The sequence below is a fragment of the Cnephaeus nilssonii genome, assembly GCF_951640355.1.
Source record: "Cnephaeus nilssonii genome assembly, chromosome: 18".
NCBI lineage: Eukaryota > Metazoa > Chordata > Mammalia > Chiroptera > Vespertilionidae > Cnephaeus > Cnephaeus nilssonii.
The window spans coordinates 47,944,160-47,966,363 of NC_137089.1; the positions used below are offsets into that span (position 1 = coordinate 47,944,160).

Below are 22,204 nucleotides of genomic sequence, written 5' to 3' on the forward strand. Positions count from 1 at the left end.
CATCTTCTTTCAAAAGCCCACAACAGCCCGGCTGGCGTCGCTCAGTGGTTGAGCATTAACCTATGAACTGGGAGATTGTGGTTTGATTCTGGTCAGGGCACATGCCCAGGTTATAGGGTTGATCCCCAGTGGGGGCGTGCAGGAGGCAGCCAATCAATGATTCTCTCTCATCATTGATGTTTCTATCTCTCTCCCTCTCCCTTTCTCTATGAAATCATAAAATTATAAATAATAAAAATAAAAAGCCCATAACAGCCCAGCCGGTGTTGCTCAGTGGTTGAGCATTGACCCATGTACCAAGAGGTCCCTGGTTTAAATCCCGGTCAGGGCACATACCCAGGTTCCAGGCTCCACCCCTGGTCCCCAGTAGGGGATGTGCAGGAGGCTGCCAATGTATGTTTCTCTCTCATTGATGTTTCTATTGCTCCCTTTCCCTTCCTCTCTCTCTAAAAATCAATAAAAAACATATTTAAAAAAAACAAACATTTTTAAAAAGCCCTCAACAAAGAAAGATGTTCTCTGAATAAATTAACCAACCATATTTATTTATTTGCTCGATATCATTCTTTTATGATTTTCTTTTTAAACATGTAAGTTAACTTCTATTGAGATACAAGTGATCTTTTTATATGTACATGTGTGGACAACTTTCTTATGGCTGCCAGCCTTCTTTGTTTGTAGTAGCAAAGAAGGTGGTAAAATTATTCCTGTTAACTCTATGTGAAAAACAACCGAGTCTCTTAGATAGTTGCTCAATTTGTCATTTGGTCTGCAGGTAGCACTGTTAGGGAGGAGCATCTTCTACCAGTGGGAGTTAGGTGAGATTTTTAAGAGAGCCGTTGAGTTACGTGTTGTAAAGTAGCACTGGGAGTTTACATTCTGCTTACAAGCAGCAGTATGAGCAGAGATAGCCCCTGAGAGAGCCAAGCTTGTCTGCCCTGACGCACAGACCAGGGGCACATGGGACAGTCTGAGTGGCATGGTTACAGGTCCGAGCGGCAGGTGAGCTAAGCCAGGCCTTCGGGTCCATGCAAGGACCTCGCTCATTCGTTGAGTGGTAGGGAGCCACTGAAGGGTGCTAAGTAGGCTGACTCGGTCCACTTGGCCCCACAGAAAGTCCTTCTAGTCAGCACTGCAGATGTGAGGGCCGTGGGGCTGTGGGGAGGTGGCGGAGAAGGCTGACCCGAGACTGCGCAGAGCCTGTTCCTCAGGGTCGTGCTTAATTTTAAGCTCCTGGGGCTGCCATGACAGGTACCACAAAACGATGGCTTCAACAGCAGAAACGAAAGCCAGAGTTCATGATCAGTGTTGGTACGGTTGATTCCTTTTTACTTTTTTTATAATAAAATATTTCATGTTCTAGTGCCAGCTTCATTTTAACTGAAATCATATTTTTTAAAAGGACAGATACAGTAAATAATAGGAAACAGGTTTAAAATTTACTCCATGTTTAATGTAGAAGTTTCCCTTAACAGTATACGATTCCATTCAACTAAAAATTATAGACTAATTTCTGTGTAGCTATTACAGTTAGTCATTTCAATCTACGAAAATGGTATATTAAGTGGACATTTTCAAAGTTACTGCCTCAAATTAAGATTCATGTTATAATTGAAAAATGCATCTGGTCATCTAAGTTAGGGCAAATAGTTCTCTTGTTTTGTGAGCTAGCCACATTTATACTGTCCTCAGCCCAGTCTCTTCCAGACTTTATCAGGATTATAAATGGAAAGAGTACCAGCTATTAGTGCTCTGATCTGACCTCCCAGTTCAAAGGACTAAAGATACTAGGTAATTTCCAGGTCTAAGGTAAGGCCCTAAGTTTGAATTGGTAGCTGTTTTTTGGAACAAATACATCAGCTCATGGTCTTTGGGGTCAGAGATTATTTTCCTTTCTATATTTTCTTTCATTATGTCCTAAAAATTTTTGTGAGAAAAAAATCTATTAGGATTTTCTTCTGATCTCAAATACAAATACTGTTCCACAAAATTAATAACTTAGCCACAGATTCATTACCTGCTGCCTTCTTAAAGTCATTACTAAATAACCTGTTTTAAATATATATATTTTTTTCTATAATAGATAAGAACAGTAAAATACAGAGTTGAAGCAAAAATACTAAATTTTAGTGTATTTGTATTATAATTATTTGAATTATTAGTATTGGTTAGTAAAGTTCTTTCATCTCTAAGAATCTCTATTTCAAGCATAAATATATCTTACTTAGTGATATTTCTAAACAGTTTTGAGATTTTGCCCCCCCTTACAAATGCAACTCATATTTCTAGTTACATTCTTGAGAGTTCTTTTTGTGACAGACATAACTTAGTGAATATTTTGAAACTTCATTAACGTGTAATGATAAACAAAAGAAGCTGAAAACAACACAGACGTAAATATATACAGGTTATATTAAAACTAAATGTTTAACTCTCAGAATGAAATCTGTCAGAGGAATCACAAAACTTATCTCCCTAATTAAGGAAGCTGTATAAACTCTACCTGCAAAAAAACCCCTCCAGTTTCCCCAGTAGAATCAAAATTGCAAATTTTAATTTCTTGAATATTTTCAATTTTTAGAGAGTAAACGGAAAACCTATTTTAAATCCAAAATATACTTTCTTGAATATCTTTGGTTTTAAGGTAGTAGTTTACAGAAATAGAATTTAAGTTCAATAATGTTCTGCTCTTAACCTTTAAATTCTGAAGTTATATAGAATTAATCTGAGTCATATAGCAATGAATTCTGAAAACGGAACGCACAATGAGTCGCATGATTTTTAATTATCTGCACACTACCATCCTGCATATTGATTTCTTTTATGTTGTCAAAACCAGGTGTATTGTGAACTGTTAATTCTTCCTCTTCAGGCATTACTGGTTCTTTTAAATTATCTTTCTCCTCATTTGAGTAAACGGCACCTTTTTCTTTTACAAATTCAGGTTCCATTTTTGACTCATGTCACAGAGATTTTCCAAATAACATTTGGGACACATCAAGAGACTCTTGTTGCAAGTATTCAGCTGAACCACAACTGTCTATTTCTAGTACTTTAACTGCTATAGATGAATCAGAATGATGAGGTGGTGGGATGTTCTGTATTTTCTTTTTTAGTTGATGACTTCTTCGTTGACTTTTTCTTCCTTTTCATGAAGCAGTTCAGAGTTACTAGGTTGGTTCTTTCTGAAAGTTGTGAAAAACCATCTGTTTCAGGTGTCTCTCCCAGCGTATAGTGGCCCCCGGTATTTCTCAGCATGTAGATGGTGTTCTCTGTGGGTTTTCAAATTGTCCTCTCTCTGTGTCTGTCTCCTGTGTACCCATTTACCCTTTCAGTACGGACACTGACATTGGATAATCTTCAAAGATCCTATTTCTAAGTAAGGCCACACTTACAGGTGCTGGGAGTTAGGACTCCAACATTTTTTTTGGGAACTGAGTTCAACCCATCACACTCAGGTCACATGATTTCTGGCTCCCATTCCTGTAAGTGCTGACTTAATGTCTAGCAAACAAGGAACTGGTGTCTTTGTTTTTTGAATGATTTTTTGGGAGGCTGGGTGTGGGTACATGGTTTGACAAGGAAGCCTGCTGAATTTGTTCACACGTGTGGATATGAGGTACCTCTGAGATATCACTTGGCGATGTCCCAGAGTGTCATATGTGTCTGAAGTTCAGGAATTATCAGGGCAGTGGTTTTCAGGAGATGTTCAAGACAGTCTATTGTGTTATGGAAGAAAGATTAGAACTTGTATTTACATTTTTAAAAATTTCAACCTTGAAATTTAGCTATTAGTTATATTTTAATAATATAGTGAAGAAGTTTGTATTTATAATTTACCAAATAAGCCAGTAAGCATACATGGAAAGTGTTCAAATTTTTGTATATATGGGGGTGCATAAATAAAAAAGACTTGAGATCACACAGGTTTAAGCTGTGAGAGTAGGTGAGGAATCTTTGAGAAAACCTTTTTTTAAAAAGAAGGTGGCAAAGGTCAAGATAGATAGCTTGAATCATACTTTAATCTGTTATTTTGCATCCAAATAGTGTTCTCTTGCAATTTCTAAAATAAATAGAATTTAATATAGAGATACATTTTATTTAGATTTGAGTCTTGAGTATATGAAGTCTTCCACAATATAGGATGAAATGGGGAAAAAATAGCCATACACATGTAACTAATTTGCATAGTCTCATTTTTCATATACCCTATGCATTGCCATAAAATAAAATTATAATTCTCCAGAGCTGAATATTATTCAGATAGGACAAGGTTTATACAGAATATGTTCATTTTGATTTCTCTGAGCATAGTTATATCAGAAAGGTTTTAAGCAAAAAAAGACATCAATAGCAAATTGACTTCCATTGAATTGTGGTTTCAGGGGGCAATGAGGAGAGAATTCAGCAGAGAATCTGATCTATTAAGCAGGGTAATTGTTGGAATTCACATCTGTTTTGGGTTTAAGTCAAGTCATATAAAATTTTAACTGATGGAGTATATGTTTCTGGATTAATATTTTGGTTATTGAAAACAATCCTTTGATATATGACTTTTAAATTCTCTTTTAGGTCTTTCGCCCATATGCGAAGTACTGGCTTAGCCCCTTGCTGCAGCTGGTTGTTTCTGAAAATAATGGAGGAGAAGGAATTCACTATATGGTGGTTGAAATAGTGGTTACAGTTCTTTCATGGACAGGAATAGCTACTCCTCTAGTAAGAATGGATACATCTTTATGTAGTAATATATCAGTTCTTTGTTGATATCTTAAATAGAGCATATAATAAGTAATTCAAGCTCCCCTTAATGACTTAGAGTCATCATTTTTAGCGTTAATTGTTGTACTGCTATACTAAATGGCCTCACCCTGCTTTCGTTCTCTTTTCTTTTGTCTGCTTTTGATATTCCTTTGATCTTTTACTTTTAAGCTATCAGATGTTTGTTTTGTTTGTTGCTTTTACCTGCAAGGAGTTTGGAAACTAGATAATTGGTTTATTAAAAGTATGAGAAATAAATGTCAGTAGGCTTCTTCTGTGACGAAAGTCCCTGAATCTTTTGGCACTTGTTTTGCCAGTCTATCTGTCTCCAGAGTGTTGACTGTGACCTGTAATGGCTGAGATGGCTCAACAAGTGACTGCGAGATGAATGGCAGTTTTATACTGCAGCCTGTGGCATTCACCAGATTTGTGGGTGCTGGAGCTCTGCCCATTCATTTGAAAACATTGGCACTAAAATGTATAAGAGTTTTCATGTAAGGCTATCCTGGAAACAGCACTTATATTAAATACTAGAAGCCCGGTGCACGAAATTCGTGCATGGGGGAAGGGGGTGTCCCTCAGCCCAGCCTGCACCCTCTCCAATCTGGGACCCCTCAAGGGATGTCCGACTGCCTGTTTAGGCCCGATCCCACTGGCACTTGTTTTTGCCAGTCTGTCTGTCTCCAGAGTGGCAGGGATCGGGCCTAAATGGGCAGTCGGACATCCCTCTCACAATCCAGGACTGCTGTCTCCCAACTGCTCGCCTGCCTGCCTTCCTGATTGCCCCTAACTGCTTCTGCCTGCCAGCCTGATCACCCCCTAACCACTCCCCTGCCAGCCTGATCAACGCCTAACTGCTCCCCTGCGGCCCGATTGCCCCTAACTGCCCTTTCCTGCGGGCCTGGTCACCCCTAACTGCCCTCCCCTGCCAGCCTGGTTGCCCATAACTGTCCTCCCCTGCTGGCCCGGTAACCCCTAACTGCCCTCCCCTGCCAGTCTGGTTGCCCCCAACTTCCCTCCCCTGCTGGCCCAGTAACCCCTAACTACCCTCCTTTACCAGCCTAGTCGCCCCCAACTGCAGGCCTGGTCCCCTCAATGCCCTCCCCTGCAGGCCTGGTTGCCCCCAACTGCCCTCCCCTGCAGGTCTGGTCCCCCCAATTTCCCTTCCCTGCAGGCCTGGGTCCCCCCCCCCTCGCAACTGTCCTCCCCTGCAGGCCTGGTCCACCCCAACTGCCCTCCCTTGCAAGCCTTTTCCCCCCCAACTGCCCTCCCCTGCAGGCCTGGTCCCTCCCAACTGCCCTCCCCTGCTGGCCTGATCACCCACAACTGCCCTCCCCTGCTGGCCATCTTGTGGCAGCCATCTTGTGTTCACATGGGGGTAACTATCTTTGACCGTATGGGGGTGGCCATCTTGTGTGTTGGAGTGATGGTCAATTTGCATATTATTCTTTTATTAGATAGGATAATAATGTATATAGAGTTTATACATGTGTTTAAATGTGCCTCTCTCATTTCAAAGTAAACTAAATTTTAGATTTCTTATCTTTAATATGATGAAATAACTTGTAGTCTGCTTACTAACATGAAAAAATTAAGGGAGTATTTGTTTTAACTTAAACCATTGGAAAAGATTGATTCAGTTGTTAGGAGCTCAGCTAATCTTGAAAGACCTGAATTACGTAGGTGTCAGAATACTGATAAAAGCAACTGGGAGCCAAATTGAAAGTTACAGTGAAGCCTTTTATTTAAAAAAAGTCATTGCAATAGTATGTAAAAGGCTAAAACTAGAGGAAGCCCTGACTCTCTTGTTCTATTTTACCTCCTGGAGCCAGCATATTGGTCAAAGCTCAGGTGGCTCAATACTGATCTGGAGGTCATTTCCCTTTTGAGGTGCCACTAATTAAAGACCTCAGCACTTTTGTAGGGCCCTGGAGTTGGGAGGAATGTGAGGGAGAAGGCCTAGGAGTTGGAAAGCACAGAGTACTGAGTCAGAGTGTCTTCACGTTTTCCCTTCCTCCCTCCAGAAGGAGGTTCCAGCTGAGGCGTTTACAGAAGATGGAGACTAGGAGTGAAGGCGCCTGGGCCAGGAATGCACATAGTGAAAGAGCATGACCAGACCTGGGCCTCAGGGTCTGACTGCAGCTGCCCTTTGAGACTGCGGTCTACCTGCTGTGTGACAAGCCTGGGGCAGAGCGGGCAGCTCTCCCCCTGGAGTCCTGTCTGGGAAAGCCTTTGTAATTGCTGCGGTTGGACCTGAAAAATCACACTTAGGTTTTTAACTAGGAGCCAGTAGAATGCCACATTTCTTTTATAAATGGACTTTTGGATTAAAAAATACTTTTTCAGAATGGAATGCTACATATTAACATATAATTTTTATACCATTTCAGGGGGTTCCCAAAGATGAAGTGTTAGCCAATCGATTGCTTAATTTCCTAATGAAGCATGTTTTTCATCAAAAAAGAGCCGTGTTTAGTCACAACCTTGAAATTATAAAAACTCTTGTTGAATGCTGGAAGGATTGTTTATCCATCCCTTACAGGTATTCATTTACTAGATTTTGCAATGTTGTTTAGAAATTTTAAAAATGTAGTATGTTTCAAATAGTGATTACAATGAAATTTAATTACTTAAAGTGATAGAAGGAGTACTGTAATTTGAATTAGAATTCATGTATAAGAATATGATATTGTTACTCATAAAACCACAACTTCCAAAGTTGATACTAGAGCACTCTGCTCAGCCCAGGGTAGAATGTAGGACTTTGCTTTGATTCCTTTTAGCACTGCCTGAGGTCAGCTAACATTTTCAAAAGGGCAAGTAATTATAGGAAGATACAAAACTGCCTGTATTCCAAAGCTAGAATAACCTGGATGTGAACAAAGAGGGTATTAGCAAGAAGGGTATTAGTTGTGGGCGGGGCGGGGGAGAGTATTTCTTACCTTGAATATTCTCCTTAGAAAATTTTATATTTGTCTTCCTTCTTCTTATTTATATGATAATCTATATTTTTATACTTCTGTTTCAGGTTAATATTCGAAAAGTTTTCCAGGAAAGATCCTAATTCTAAAGACAATTCAGTAGGAATTCAATTATTAGGCATTGTAATGGCCAATAACTTCCCTCCCTATGACCCAAAATGTGGCATAGAGAGTATAAAGTAAGTATCATAGTTTTTCTTTCATTTATTTTTTTTTAGGTTAAAGTATTCCTGAATTGGAAATAGACTGGTTTAATTTTGATAAGTTTAAGGGCTAGAACGCATGTTAAATATTTCTCCCGTAATTTAAATAGTTGGCTTTAGAGGCCATTTGAGAGAAGAATGTGTTAATGGAGTAAATGAGGAAGTTAAGTTTTTTTAAATTAGTGTAATTTTTCATGTACATTTTGTCAAATAAGAGGTATTAAGTTTTTTTTCTTATTTTCTAAAGTGACATTTTTAGCATTTATCCCTGAGAGCAACATGAGCTCTCTGAACCATTTAACTAAGATGATGTCCATGAAGGGGTGCGGCTGACCTCGTGCTGTCTGCCCTGTCTCTGTGCTGTTTGGCATAGTTGCAGCCACACTGCTCCCCCCCATCAGGACCCTGCATGGTGAGGATGGGCATTGCCCAACATATGCAGTGGAGGGGCTTAAAGTCAGTGCTCCTATCTCGAGTACATTATAGATCTCAGCATGTCCCTTCCATGCTTTAAAAAAAAAAATGTCTTTATTGATTTTAGAGAGAGGAAGGGAGAGGGGTAGAGAGATAGAAACATTGATGAGAGAGAAACATTGATTCGATGCCTCCTGCATACCCCTTACCCAGGATCGAGCCTGCAACCTGGTCATGTGCCCTGACAGGGAATCGAACCAGTGACCTCTTGGTTCATGGGTCGACACTCAACTACTGAACCACACCAGCTGGGCTCTCTTTCCTGCTTTTGCCATTTCTTTGGAAGTGTCTCTGTCTAGTTGGTCCTCTAAAATACGTTGCTCAACACAGATTCAACAGGAAATAGCTTACTTTTAGACACTTTTTTTTTTTTTTAGCTTTGGTTTTCTCCAGTGACAACTTTACAGAGCCAATGTTGGGCAGAAAATTAAAAGCCCCTTTTGCCCGTGAAGTCTGGGGGCACTGCATTCACGCTCACTCTTTTTCTCATTATTTTACTGACCTTCTCTGTCATAGTAGATGGCTTTAACAGGGTGTCAGTAAATCACAATCTTAAATGATAGCTTTTTTTCACTATAGTTTTATAGTATCCAGCATTATGGGTTTTTTTGGGGGGAGGGGTTCCCCAAGAAGCCAGCACATTTATTGATGCTTGTTCAAGTCCCTCAGATCCTGCAGGCTTCTTAGTCTCAGAAGCCCAGCCAAGCAATTCAGGCTGTAGACAGTGCCTCCCAGACATAGCGCTGGAGGTCATTGTCTGCCTGTAAGTTTCTCTTTCTCAGCCACTGGGTTCCGGCAGTTGAGCTAAAGGAGTGAATCAGTGCCTGGGAACCCCACAGGGCCCTCATTCTGCCTGCTCCTCTTCAGCTGCAGTCAGCTCCCCTCTCTAGCATTGTTTACTTCAACTATAGCAGGCTCAGTGTAATGGAACCAACTTGAATGTGCCTCCCTGATGTGATGATGTCAGAGCCTTAAAGACATCTTCATATATGTCTTCACATCTGTAATTTGGATCATGTTTTAGGCTTCATAGTTTCTCAGTGTGTGCTATTAATATGGTACAAAGAGAAAAATCATTATGATTTTATGTCAACAGAATGGATTATTTTATGCATTTTTATCTTCTATATTTGCTACAGATACTTTCAAGCTTTGGTCAATAATATGTCCTTTGTAAAATATAAAGAGGTGTATGCAGCAGCAGCAGAAGTTCTGGGACTTGTTCTCCAATATATTACTGAGAGAAAACATGTGAGTGTGTTATGCAATTTTAAATAACTGCTTTTTCAATTTTGATTTGTCATGACACTTGATACTTATATCCTCTGTACTGTAAGAAACCAAAGTGGGCATTTTGCAGATACCTGCTAAAGTTAGGCTGTTAAGCTATTAAAATCCTCACCTGCCCTCGCTGGTTTGGCTCAGGGGATAGAGCATCGGCCTGTGGACTGAAGGGTCCCAGGTTCGATTCTAGCCAAGGGCACATGCCCAGGTTGTGGGCTTGATCCCCAGTAGGGGGCGTGCAGAAGGCAGCCAATCAATGATTCTCTCTCATCATTGATGTTTCTATCTCTCCCTCTCCTTTCCTCTCTGAAATCAATAAAGAAATATATTTTAAAAATAAAATAAAATAAAATCCTCGCCTACAATTTAAAATAAAAACCTCGCCTACATAATACAACCATTACACAGGAAAAAGCGCTTTCTTGGGAGTCTTTCCCAGTCTTATGTGCCCTTCCCACTTGACTGTATTGTAAGAAGAGCCTTGTTGAATTTTTAAGCATAGCATACATTCAGAGTACTATAATTTCCAATAAACACAATTATTAAAGATATATAGGTATAACTGCATGGAAGTTACATGCTATAACTTACTTTAAAAGAGTGTAGCGGGTGATGCTGACTGCTACCTTGCCCTCCTCCCACATGCTAATAGAGTGAGGTGCTACATGTGTTCGGAGCCTCCAGAAGCAGTGTCACTCGTGATCAGATGCTTGTACCAGGCCTCTCTGTTTCAGCCTGTCCACAGCAGCACAGTTGGTCCTTGATTTCCCTCTGTCACTGGTTCTGGGACACTCTTGGCTGCCTCTCTACTTCCTTGGCAGCAGCTTCTCCCTTTCTTAGCTGCGTGTTTCCTGGGCCACCTCCACAGCTCTGATTTTGGGCTTCTGTTTTACTGCTTCCCTGCTGGATTATGTGGCCTCGTGGCTTTAAAAACGGCCTCTATGTTCATGATTCCCAAATTTGTATCTCCAGCCCATCCCCTCTCCTGAAAGAAAAGGTAGCGTGGAGTCTGGGCTACATGCATTGTCAGTCAGGATGAGAAGAAGCTTTGGGAAAGTCAGGAGGTCCTCAAGATACCCAGGTTACCCACAAAGAGCAGATTGGGCTCCATGCCCATTTACCGATTAGGCATTTATTTGGGTTTAAGATAAAATATCATTAAGCTAAAAGGAAATAGACCCCTTTGGGAAGATCAAACTTACTTATTTAAGGATACCCAGTTATTTTAGTAAAAGAAACAATTTTAAAAATTCAGAATAACTTGTTAAGACATGATTCGAATAACTTGTTAAGACATGATTCTAATGTCGCTAAATGTTTGGTAGCAGTTTATATAAAATGCTTAATATTTACCTCAGATGGAGCAAATGATAGCATATCCCAGGTTCAATCTCTCTTGACTTAAATTTCAACGTAACAGGAATGAGAAACACTTTTGTTTTACATAGTTTTTTTTCCCCTGAGTATAAAATGACATTGATTTTTGTGTAGAAATTAGTATAACGTAAATAAGAAAGTAAGGGGAAAAAAAAAAGAAGAGTCACTCATATTCTATCCACTAAGCTACTCTTGGCACCTGAGATGTAGACTCCAGTCTTGTCTTCTACTGTTTTCCCCGTATTGTTAGGTTCACATTGTTTTATAACTTTGGCACTTATATGTTGGTCACTTATATATAGGAGTGGGCAAAAGTAGGTTTATAGTTGTAATACAAATAAGTAATACAAACATTAATAAGTAATAATGCAAGAGTAAACTGAGTTTCGCATACTCAGAACTAAAAACCTACTTTTGCCCACCTCTGTGTATTAGGTACTTACTGGTTGGCTCTAGGCTCTTGTATGCAGCTGGGAACAGGACCGGGTAAGTCCCACCCTCAGGGAGCTGGCATGTGGTGAGGGGAGACAGATAATTCACAAACGAATCTATCATAGAAGGTAGTAGTGATCATGAGAAAGCAAGGTATAGGGAGATAGACAGTGATAGTTGAGATAGAGTTGCTTGAAAATTGTGGTTTGTGAGAATATTTGACCACAGACATGAACACTGACACCATAAAATGTGTCTTAAACATATTTAATCACAAATTTTAGTTTTGCTTCTTAAATGACTTGTTGGCATGTTTCATTGTCAGAAGAAGCACTAATCTTTTTTTTTCATCTTTTCAATTATTTTGCCCATTTCTCTTTTTTTTGACATTTTATTTTTTTAATTGATTTTAGAGAGGAAGGGAGAGGGTGAGAGAGATAGAAACATCAATGATGAGAGAGAATCATTGATTGGCTGTCTCCTGCATGCCCCCTACTGGGAATCAAGCCTGCAACCCGGGCATGTGCCTTGATCGGAATCGAACCCGGGATCCTTCAGTCTGCAGGCTGACGCTCTATCCACTGAGCTAAACTGGCTAGGGCAGCACTAATTTTTTTATTGATCTGACATATGACATGAGCTGACACTGCCAAGTGCTCGCAGCACAAGCGCTGGGACGCAGCCTGGCTCACCCAAACTTACGGCTCCAGAGCCTCTGCTGGTACTCAGTGGTCAGTGTCAGCCCACGAGTGCTCCTGGCTTCACCTGGTGAACACTGGAGATGATAGCACTGGACTCTCAACTATTCAAGGTAAACCTATTTTCAGAAATGTAGCCTAAGTTTCCACTTGTGTGTATTGGAAAAGAAACTTGATTTTTCAGATACTGGAGGAGTCTGTGTGTGAACTGATTGTCAAACAGCTGAAACAGCATCAGAATACAATGGAGGACAAATTTATCGTGTGCTTGAACAAAGCTGTGAAAAATTTCCCTCCACTGGCTGATAGGTGAGATGCTGAGGTGGTGAATGTCCTGTGTGGGGATGGTTGAGACTGCCCTGCCACTCACTGGCCATGTCCACTGGTTAGGTTCATGAGTACCGTGTTCTTCCTGCTGCCAAAATTTCATGGAGTGATGAAGACTCTCTGTCTAGAAGTGGTGCTGTGTCGTTCAGAGGCAATAACAGATCTGTACTTACAGTTGAAGAGCAAGGATTTCATTCAAGTCATGAGACACAGGTGAGTGGGAAACCAGCCTCATGTTCCTGGTGCAGGAGGCTCATAAAACGTTGATTTGTCCAGCTATTTCCTTCAGCTCAGAAAGAGCTTGTAGTTTCCATGAAATATGTATTGTTACATTTGAATCTGAGAAGAAAGGTTGGTGGGGCCTGGTCATCCTGCCTCCTCTCACCTGGCACCTTGTGGAGGCTACACAGGCACTGTCTAAGGCTCTTTTCCGATGTAAAATGCATGGTGTTGAGTTTTTGTACCTATCCTGCCAGGTAAGAGTTTTTTTTTGTTTTTATTTGTTTGTTAAAATTGTTCCTTTATTTTCAAAATTGCAATCTCCCTATAAATGTTAAAAGAGAATGCTGTTGATTACTTAAAATACTCTTATTTCCCTGTACTCTTTTCTCTGTCTTGTATGTGTTCCTATCTTTGCATGGTGATAAATTATTGATGAATGTGTGCTGTGCCAGCAAGAAAGAATGTATTATTGTGTTCTATGTAAACATTAAACATTTGCTGAGTACCTATTGCATGTAAAGCATTTTAAGGAGGAAATGATACACCTTATCTGGGACCCAGATGCACCTTATCTGGGACCCAGACTACACTTAATCCTGCTGTATGACATGGCAGGTGGTCTAACACTTGAAATCAATTTTTCAAATCATGAAATTTTTTATACTTAGCTTATTTTGCTTGACTTTTCATATGTTTTTTTTTAATGAACTCTTAATTTTGGAATAACCTTATATTTACAGAAAAGTTAAAAGATAGTACACATAGCTCCTTCGTATACCCTTTACTCAATTTTTTTTCATCTTACATAATTGTGGTACATTTTTGAAAACTAAGAAATGAACATTAGTTCATTACTAGTAACTAAACTAGACTTTATTTGGATTCCATTAATTTTTCTATTCCAGGATCAGTCCAAGGTTCCACATTGAATTAATTTATTTTTAATAATCTAGTCCATGATAATTATTTTTAAGAATGTAATTTTAGAATATTTGAATGCTAACAAGAGAGATGAAGACGAGATCTGTGGGGAGCACGGTCTTTGGGAAAATCTTATGGAGAGAGAAGGTTGATTGATTAATGAAGGCTTTCCAGATAGGGAAGACACTTTGAGCCATGGCTTTGGAGCAGGTAACATCTAACGGAACTGGTTTAAATCCTAATGCCAAAGTGTGGCAAGAAATCCCTCCTGGAAATACTGATGCCACAGCAGTAACTCATGGAACTGAAAGCTCTTAGCGTGAAACAGCAGCCACAGCAGGGTCATCCTGAGGGTGATACAGAGCTTTCAGACGATATGTGTAAGGAATATGAAGGTCTGAGTTTCCAGACAAAGCAACTCAGCAATTTCTACAGAAGACCTATAAGAATGCCTGAAGAAACAATTAGAATTCTGTTTCTCACAAGAAACTTTGACAAAGGATCTTTACCTGATATCTCAAATGGACAGTGATCAATTCCTTCCAATTTGGACAGTTGCCAACATGGAAGAAATAAAAAACTAACCACAGGTCCCCATCTAATTCTAGAAGTATTGAGATCTTCTCCCATGGTACAAGTTGGTGAGAAGGGTGAGAAAGTGAGACCAAGTCATAAGCATTGTAATGTGATTCTTAGAGAGATTCCTGAAACAACACCAATACAGGAAGTGAAAGCTTTGTCAAGAATGAAAATTGCCCCAAGGTGATAAGCTGTGAGTTTGCACACAATGGCAATTGGTATATCACTTTCCAGTGAGACACAGGTGCACAACAGGCTTTTAAATATTTGAGAGAAAAAGTTAAAACATTTCATGGCAGGCCAATCATGGCAAGGATAAACACCATCAATACGTTTTTTGCTAAGAATGGTTATCGACTAATGGATTCTAGTATGTATACTCAGCCCATTCAAACTCAAGCACAATATGCCTCACCAGTCTTTATGCAGTCTGCATATAGTCCTCACCAATAGTACTCCATCTGTAGTGTTGTGCCTCAGTCTGGTCTCCAAATCCTGCACCTTACTTTGAAACACCACTGGCTCCCTTTCCAAACAGTAGTTTTGTGAATGGCTTTAATTCTCCAGTATTTTATAAAACAACGGCTGCTGCCGTGAATATGGGTCGACCATTCCAAAGAAATTGCGTGAAGCCTCATTTTAGGTCATCAAGAGGTTCAGAACACTCAGCAGAGGGATCTGTATCATTGGGGGATGGACCAGTAAACTGATCTGGTTCAAGGAACTTTCCAACTGAATCACATAACCCTACAGCGCCAGGGCATCAGGAGCAAAGCTACCTTCCAAAAGAGACTCCAGCTTTGCAGATTGAACACAATGGGGATTATGGTAGAGGCAGGAGAACGCTCTTCAGAGGTCGAAGATGACAGAATCCCAAGACCCCAACCTTGACAGCTGAAGCAAAGGCACCAACACCAAAGTTTGACTTATTAGCCTCAGATTTTCCTCCTTTACCTGGAAGTTCATCAAGAACACCAGGTGAACTTGTTTTGGAGAGTAGGATGTCTGATGTTGTTAAAGGTGTCTACAAAGAAAAGGATAATGAAGAGTTAAGACGGGATAGTTGCCCAGTGCCTGCAGAGGATGAACAGACCGACTGCACTGCTGCCCAGCTACTCAATATAAGTACCGGTCCTTCATGCCCAGCTGAGCCTCCTGCATTGAGCACAACTCAGATAGAAAAGGATCTGGTAGAGGATTCCACTGTTCAGAAGGATGTTCTCCACCCAACAACTATATCAGTTTCTCCCCCAAATCCCTCAAAGCCATCAAGGACAAATACTGCTTCACCATGTGATGATAACATAAATGTAGCTGTAACCGGGGCCCTACAGGAACACTGAAAGCCAAGTTATGCTGAAGTGTGCCGGAAGCCCCCTAAAGAGCCATGTCCAATTCCTGTGCAGCCCTGACGAGAACTTTGCTCCAATGTAGGGTCTCCCACCAAAAATGAAGAGAATGGAGCTCCTGAGAAGTCCATTGAGAAACCACATGAGAAGCCAGAAGCAAGGACTAGTAAGAATTAGTCTGGCTTCCAAGGCAATACCATTCCCAGGGGGAACAGCTGGAAATCAGGGAACAGAGACGCCAATTTGGCCACAGGGAGTGACTCGACTTAATGGCAAAGAGCACAATGTGCCACCCAGATCACCCAAAGTAAAACAAACACACACACAAAAACTACTCAAAAACTTCTCTCTCTTCCCATTTAACTTGAGCCGTGGCTATATTGAACTGTTATGGAGGGGAGAGGGTGAACAGGAAGGAAACAAGAGGAAGTATATCCTTAAATCATTACAGATTTTGGAATTGTGAGCAGTAGAATCCCAAAATTCATCTCTAAAGTGATTTTAAAATGCTGGAGGATTACAGTCAGTATAAATATATATATATATACTAGAAACCCGTTGCACGAAGTTTCGTGCAATAGACTTTCACCTGGCTGCCGGCAGCAGTTTTCCTCTGGCCACCCGCCGATCAGAGCGCCTCCCGCCAGCGCGATCGGCTACCCCGAGAGGAACTCCGATCCAGGAGGCGCTCCGATCAGCGGGTGGCCAGAGGAAAACTGGTGCTGGCGGAAAACTGCTGCCAGCAGCCACGCAATCGGCCACCACCAGCGTCTTCCGCCGGCCCTATGGGTCCTTCCGCAGCGTTGGCCTAACGGCCGGTGGGAGGAGCGGGAGTCGGGGACTCGCGAGTCCCCGCCCCCCGCTCCTACCGCCAGCCAATCGGCCACCCTGAGTCCCGCCCCCCGCGCCTCCAGCCGGCCCAATCGTGGGCGTAGCGGAGTGATGCAATTTGCATATTGCCTTTTTATTATGTAGGATATACACACACTAGAGGCTCGGTGCATGACATTCGTGAACTGGGGGGGACAGGCGGGGCGGCGGGGGGGTGGGGGAGGACGGGGACAGGGAGTGGTTCCTCAGCCCAGCCTGCGCCCTTTTGCAGTCTGGGAGCCCTCGGGGGATGTCTGACTGCCGGCTTAGGTAGCGGGCCTAAGCCACAGTTGGACACCCTAGTGTGCGGTGCTCGCCAGCCATCAGCCGGCTTCTGGCTGAGCAATGCTCCCCCTGTGGGAGCGCACTGACCACCAGGGGGCAGCTCCTGTGTTGAACGTCTGCCCCCTGGTGGTCAGTGTGCATCATACCGACTGGTCATGTCACCGTTCGGTCGATTTGCTTATTACCCTTTTATTATATAGGATGTGTACATATATAAAAATATAATTTTTCTATTTTTCTTTTAATTTGCAGAGATCTACCTGGAATCAATTTTGAGGGTTCAGATTTAGCTTGGGAAAAAACATTACACATCCTTCAGTATAGGAGATGAGGGAGTGAGAGAAAATATTTTTTGAAATTAGGAATTACTGTAAAATTAGGAATTACTTTTTTTAATCTATTTAAAGTTTGGCTTAGAGAATGCCATCTCTGCCTTTATGGCCTGTGTTGCAAAGCAGATCAGTGGCTGGGGTGCCTGTTTTGGTGTGTGTGTGTTCAAATCTGTTGTACTGTTAGTAAATGATTTGAAAACTGAATGTAATATGTACTTGAGTAGATTACTTTTCCAGTTTGATATGTAGTCTTCTTTTGACCTTACTAATATTTCATTCAACAAACTTTTGATTGTACTTGGAGATGTGACTGCCAGTCAGTTTGATACTCACGGAAAGAATGGGGGTTATTCAGATAATTGAAAGATCTGTCTTAGATCCGAGGAGGTAGGTCAAAAGGCCTTCGGAGGTTTAAACTGGCCTGTGACTTCCCCTTTTCCCCCAAATAGAAAATATTTTTGTGTGTGTGTTACTTCATTCGCTACTCTCTGTTCTTTGACTACCACCCCCCAGAAGCAAATTAACCAACCACCTACATAATTGTATGTTTCTAACCACCTTGACCAGTCTAGTCAAATCATATAACTGTTCTAAATTTCTGAATTGAACAGTGAAGTATTTTACTCTTCTGCTCATGTATTTAGAAGTTTAGATCCCAGAATGGTAGAGCAGACTGTAATTTATTTGTGTTAGTGTTAAAGATGAAACATTGTAATTGACTCTCAAAGTGTTAAATAGTGTAGAAGTAAAAATAATTTTTAAAGGCTTAATTTTGGGGCAGCCTTTTCTGTTTTCAGTGTATTTATCATAACCTGCCTCCTTCCCTTTCTCCAAATATTAAAAAAAAATCAGTTTGGAATTTACAGAAACAGAGCCAGCAAGTCAGGAGATTTTTGCATTAAGGTGAGAAAGATAGTTAAAGAAAATTATTACATAATATCTCAGTGAATCAAGTTGTAGCTCTCATATTAAATAGGCAAGTTTACATGCTGGTGTTTAGAAGATGGCTAAAATATTAAAAATCATGTTGAATTAATGTTTTAAGTCATACAATTTTCAGAATTCGATGTAAGGTGGGGTTTTGTGTTTTTAGGGATAGTTTGTAGAAGTAATAACTGTCCCTTATATTAGAGAATGACTTGTATAATTTGAAACTGTAAATTGTGAACACTGGAAAGCACCATTGTGATATAGAGTAAACATCTTAGTAATATATTAACATGAATGTAAATGGAGGTTAAAACTACGTTACTGTGAAACTCATCTTCCAACTCTAAGGTAAGCTGTGGAGATTTGTATTAGTAGGCAACTGTTCAGAGCTTTGAAAACACTGCACATTTCTGTACAAGCAAGATTTACTATTTCTTTATAACTTATTCAGCTTGGCAAATGCTTTTGATTTTGATTTGGTGGGTTGATAACATAATACATTTAAGTAAAAAGAATAATTTCTACACACTATCTTTTAAAATTATCTAGAACTGAAATAAACAATTAAAACTACCTGTCTATGATAAAGTGCTTATTTTGGTTTATTTAGAACTGTGGTTGGCAAACTGTGGCTCGCGAGCCACATGCGGCTCTTTGGCCCCTTGAGTGTGGCTCTTTCACAAAATACCACGGCCTGGGCGAGTCTATTTTGAAGAAGTGGCGTTAGAAGAAGTTTAAGTTTAAAAAATTTGGTTCTCAAAAGAAATTTCTATCGTTGTAATGTTGATATTTGGCTCTGTTGACTAATGAGTTTGCCAACCACTGACTTAGATAATGCTGCAGTTGGTGGAAATGATAAACATTTAAAGTGTTAACGCTCTGTGAATGCATTGGATTTAAGAGAATAAACATTTTATTTAAAAAAGAATGTAATTTTTATATAAGTGTAGTATTGTCTATTATAACAAATTTTGAAATACAGAATAGCACAAAAAAGTTAACCTATTATATCTGAAAATATAATATTAAAAACTATTAAAATTGTGTTTTTACAAATCTCTCTTTTTATAGAGATGATGAAAGGCAAAAAGTGTGTTTAGACATAATTTATAAGATGATGGCAAAATTGAAGCCAGTAGAACTTCGAGAACTTCTGAATCCTGTTGTAGAATTCATTTCTCATCCTTCTCCGGTGTGTAGGGAACAAATGTATAATATTCTTATGTGGATTCATGACAATTATCGGTAAGTTCTACATTGACATTTTGTATTACATTTCTTAAGGGAGAATTTGGGTGCCTTTAGTAATCTGGAAAAGATTATAATAAATATAAAAACATTTTAAACATGATTAATAAAACAAGTTTATTTTGTATACTGAAATGTATTCTTATTTTAACTCATATTATGTATCTGTGGGAAATATTTGGTGCATGAAATTGTTGGTTGAGTTAAAAGTGTAATTTGTTTTCATTTTTTATTATTTTTTCCCCATCACCATTTATCTTCCATATACCCTCTCCTACCTCTACCCCCTCACGCCCTCCCCACCCAGTCACCACACTGTCGTCCATGTCCATGAGCTCTTTCTCTTTTTTTAGGGGGGAGGGGTAAAAGTGTAATTTGTTTTCATAGTTATCCCTTTAAGATCTGACAAGATAAAGGAAATGAACTTGACTGAGATGTCTTCATCCTTCAAGAGTACCACACACCCCTTCCCAGGGGACTTGGGCCAGCTCTTCGCATCCCAGGGAGCCCTCCGAAGCCCTGCTCCTGCCACCAACCCCTCCTCCCCTGCACTTGAGAGAGAAGAGCCACTTGAAGGGGCTCGCAGAGGCACCGAAGGAGGAAGTTGGGGCACATTGGCATGGGATAGGTTCTGCGTTATTTTGGAATTTAAGTTCCATGGGAAAAGCCAGATTTTTTTTTTAACTTTAATTCTAGACAATGTTACTGGGTTTGAACAAAAGTGATACAAGAGAGTATTAATGTTTTGTCATTTTATTATTTTTCTCAGAGATCCAGAAAGCCAAGCAGATGATGACTCCCGGGAAATATTTAAGTTGGCAAAAGATGTATTGATTCAGGGATTAATTGATGAGAACCCTGGACTTCAGTATGTGCTCCTCCTTAATAATTGGGCCAGGACAAAAAAATTCAGGGGTATTTTTTCCTAGACTAGCATCATGTTGTTTGCAATATTAGCATTTTCTCTGCCTCTTGCATTCATAATGTTAAATAAAATGTATTTTAAATCACATGAGACTTAAAAATCCCGACAAGTTATTTTAACATAAATCTCTTAAAAAAGTGGTGTGGTAAAGCTGTCTCTGCTGTGCAGTGAATTAAAGCATTTCAAAATGAAAGGGAAATCTAGTGACAGTTACCGTTTTCCATTTAACTCCCATCCTTGCAAGCACACAATGCGTATTAATATCTAATGAAATATTTGAGACCTTAGAGATAAGCAGAAACTATAATATTAATTATACATGGAAATATGAGTGATGATTATTCTTCTTTCAAATGCCTACCTAAATCAGTTATATGAGTGTTTTGTCAAGTACTAGTTATATAAAAAGGAGCCTAAACTTTTTATGATTCTATATATCAGTTAATTTTCTATTCTTTTTAAAAAATATATATTTTATTGATTTTTTACAGAGAGGAAGGGAGAGGGAGAGTTAGAAACATTGATGAGAGAGACATCGATCAGCTGCCTCCTGCACACCTCCTACTGGGGATGTGCCTGCAACCAAGGTACATGCCCTTGACCGGAACCGAACCTGGGACCTTTCAGTCCGCATGCCGACGCTCTATCCACTGAGCCAAACCAGTTTTGGCTAATTTTCTATTCTGATGCAATTTTAAGTTCATTGAGCCTTTAAAAATTGTATTTGTATTATGTAAGCATTTATAAATTATAAAGCCTAAACTTGTGTTTAACTAGTTTAAATTTTGAATATTTTATGGAACTAATTTTTTAAAAAAGATATATTTTTATTGATTTCAGAGAGGAAGGGAGAGGGAGAGAGAGAGAGATAGAAATATCAGTGATGAAAGAGAATCATTGATTGGCTGCCTCCCGCATGCCCTCTACTGGGGATCAAGCCGGCAGCGCAGGCATGTGCCCTTGATCGGAATTGAACCTAGGAGCCTTCAGTCAGCAGGCCAACCCTCTATCCACTGAGCCAAGCCGGCTAGGGCATTATGGCACTAATTTTTGGAGCCATTTGTTTTAGCAAGGCAGTAAAGAATTATATATAATTTTTTAAGATGTTTTCTCAGTTTTGAAATACTTAATATTATAATACTTATCATTAAAATCTTCCCAGGTAATAGAGATGAGAATAATATCACCCAGTTTCTTTTGTTAAATATGCTAAGGTTTTAGAATATTTTCTTCCTTTAATGCATATTATTTTTCTTAATTCAGATTATACTGTTTATAAATTTTGAATGTGGTTTCCCTCTATGTTAAGCTTTATTTAAATGAAAAACTGTGCCTTCTCCAGAGTTTCATTTGCCAATAATCTGAGCAATATGTCTTTTTTCTTCTTCTCTGCTTTTCAGATTAATTATTCGAAATTTCTGGAGCCATGAAACTAGGTTACCTTCAAATACCTTGGACCGGTTGTTGGCACTTAATTCCTTATATACTCCTAAGATAGAAATGCACTTTTTAAGTTTAGCAACAGATTTTCTCCTTGAAATGACCAGCATGAGCCCAGATTACCTAAACCCTATGTTTGAGCATCCTCTGTCGGAATGCAAATTTCAGGTGAAGTGCTCGTCTCTGTAATAAATATTATAAGCTTTCCCTGTCTGTTAGTCAACAAATGTTTCTAATAGTGTTAACTTGGCTTTCTTTTTCATGGAGATACTAGGGGCACAGTGCACGAATTTGTGCACCTTGAAAGGAACTGTGGGCCGCGAGGCTGCAGTGGGCATAGGGGCAGGTATCGGCCCATCCTCCATTCCCCTGCCTGGCCCCTCCCGCTGCGGCTCCTGGTCCCCTCTCTGCCAGCAGCCACGCTCCCGCCACCACTGCCACTCCCACCCACTGACTGTGATGGCAGCGGTGCGAGCAGTGGCTGCCAGGCCTGATTGCCTCTCAGGAGCAGGGGGAGGTGGAGAAGCCATGAGAGACCATTGGGGCCGGTAGCTGCCACTTGCACCTGC

The 22,204-nt window shown here is 40.2% G+C and overlaps 1 protein-coding gene and 1 pseudogene across 2 annotated transcripts in view; both read left to right on the forward strand.

Moving 5' to 3' along the window:
* PRKDC (protein kinase, DNA-activated, catalytic subunit) overlaps window positions 1-22,204 on the forward strand; it is a 205,676-nt gene that overhangs the window by 108,319 nt on the left and 75,153 nt on the right. Inside the window, exons 49-57 of the mRNA XM_079796147.1 lie at window positions 4,573-4,716; window positions 7,149-7,300; window positions 7,787-7,918; window positions 9,556-9,667; window positions 12,392-12,516; window positions 12,598-12,747; window positions 19,094-19,267; window positions 20,040-20,138; window positions 21,596-21,803. Of these exons, the coding sequence (XP_079652273.1) occupies window positions 4,573-4,716; window positions 7,149-7,300; window positions 7,787-7,918; window positions 9,556-9,667; window positions 12,392-12,516; window positions 12,598-12,747; window positions 19,094-19,267; window positions 20,040-20,138; window positions 21,596-21,803 (1,296 nt within the window). The remainder of the gene's footprint in view (window positions 1-4,572; window positions 4,717-7,148; window positions 7,301-7,786; window positions 7,919-9,555; window positions 9,668-12,391; window positions 12,517-12,597; window positions 12,748-19,093; window positions 19,268-20,039; window positions 20,139-21,595; window positions 21,804-22,204) is intronic.
* LOC307114077 (la-related protein 4-like) lies at window positions 13,873-16,064 on the forward strand (annotated as a pseudogene). Its single transcript has one exon. The product of its transcript is annotated as a la-related protein 4-like (transcript).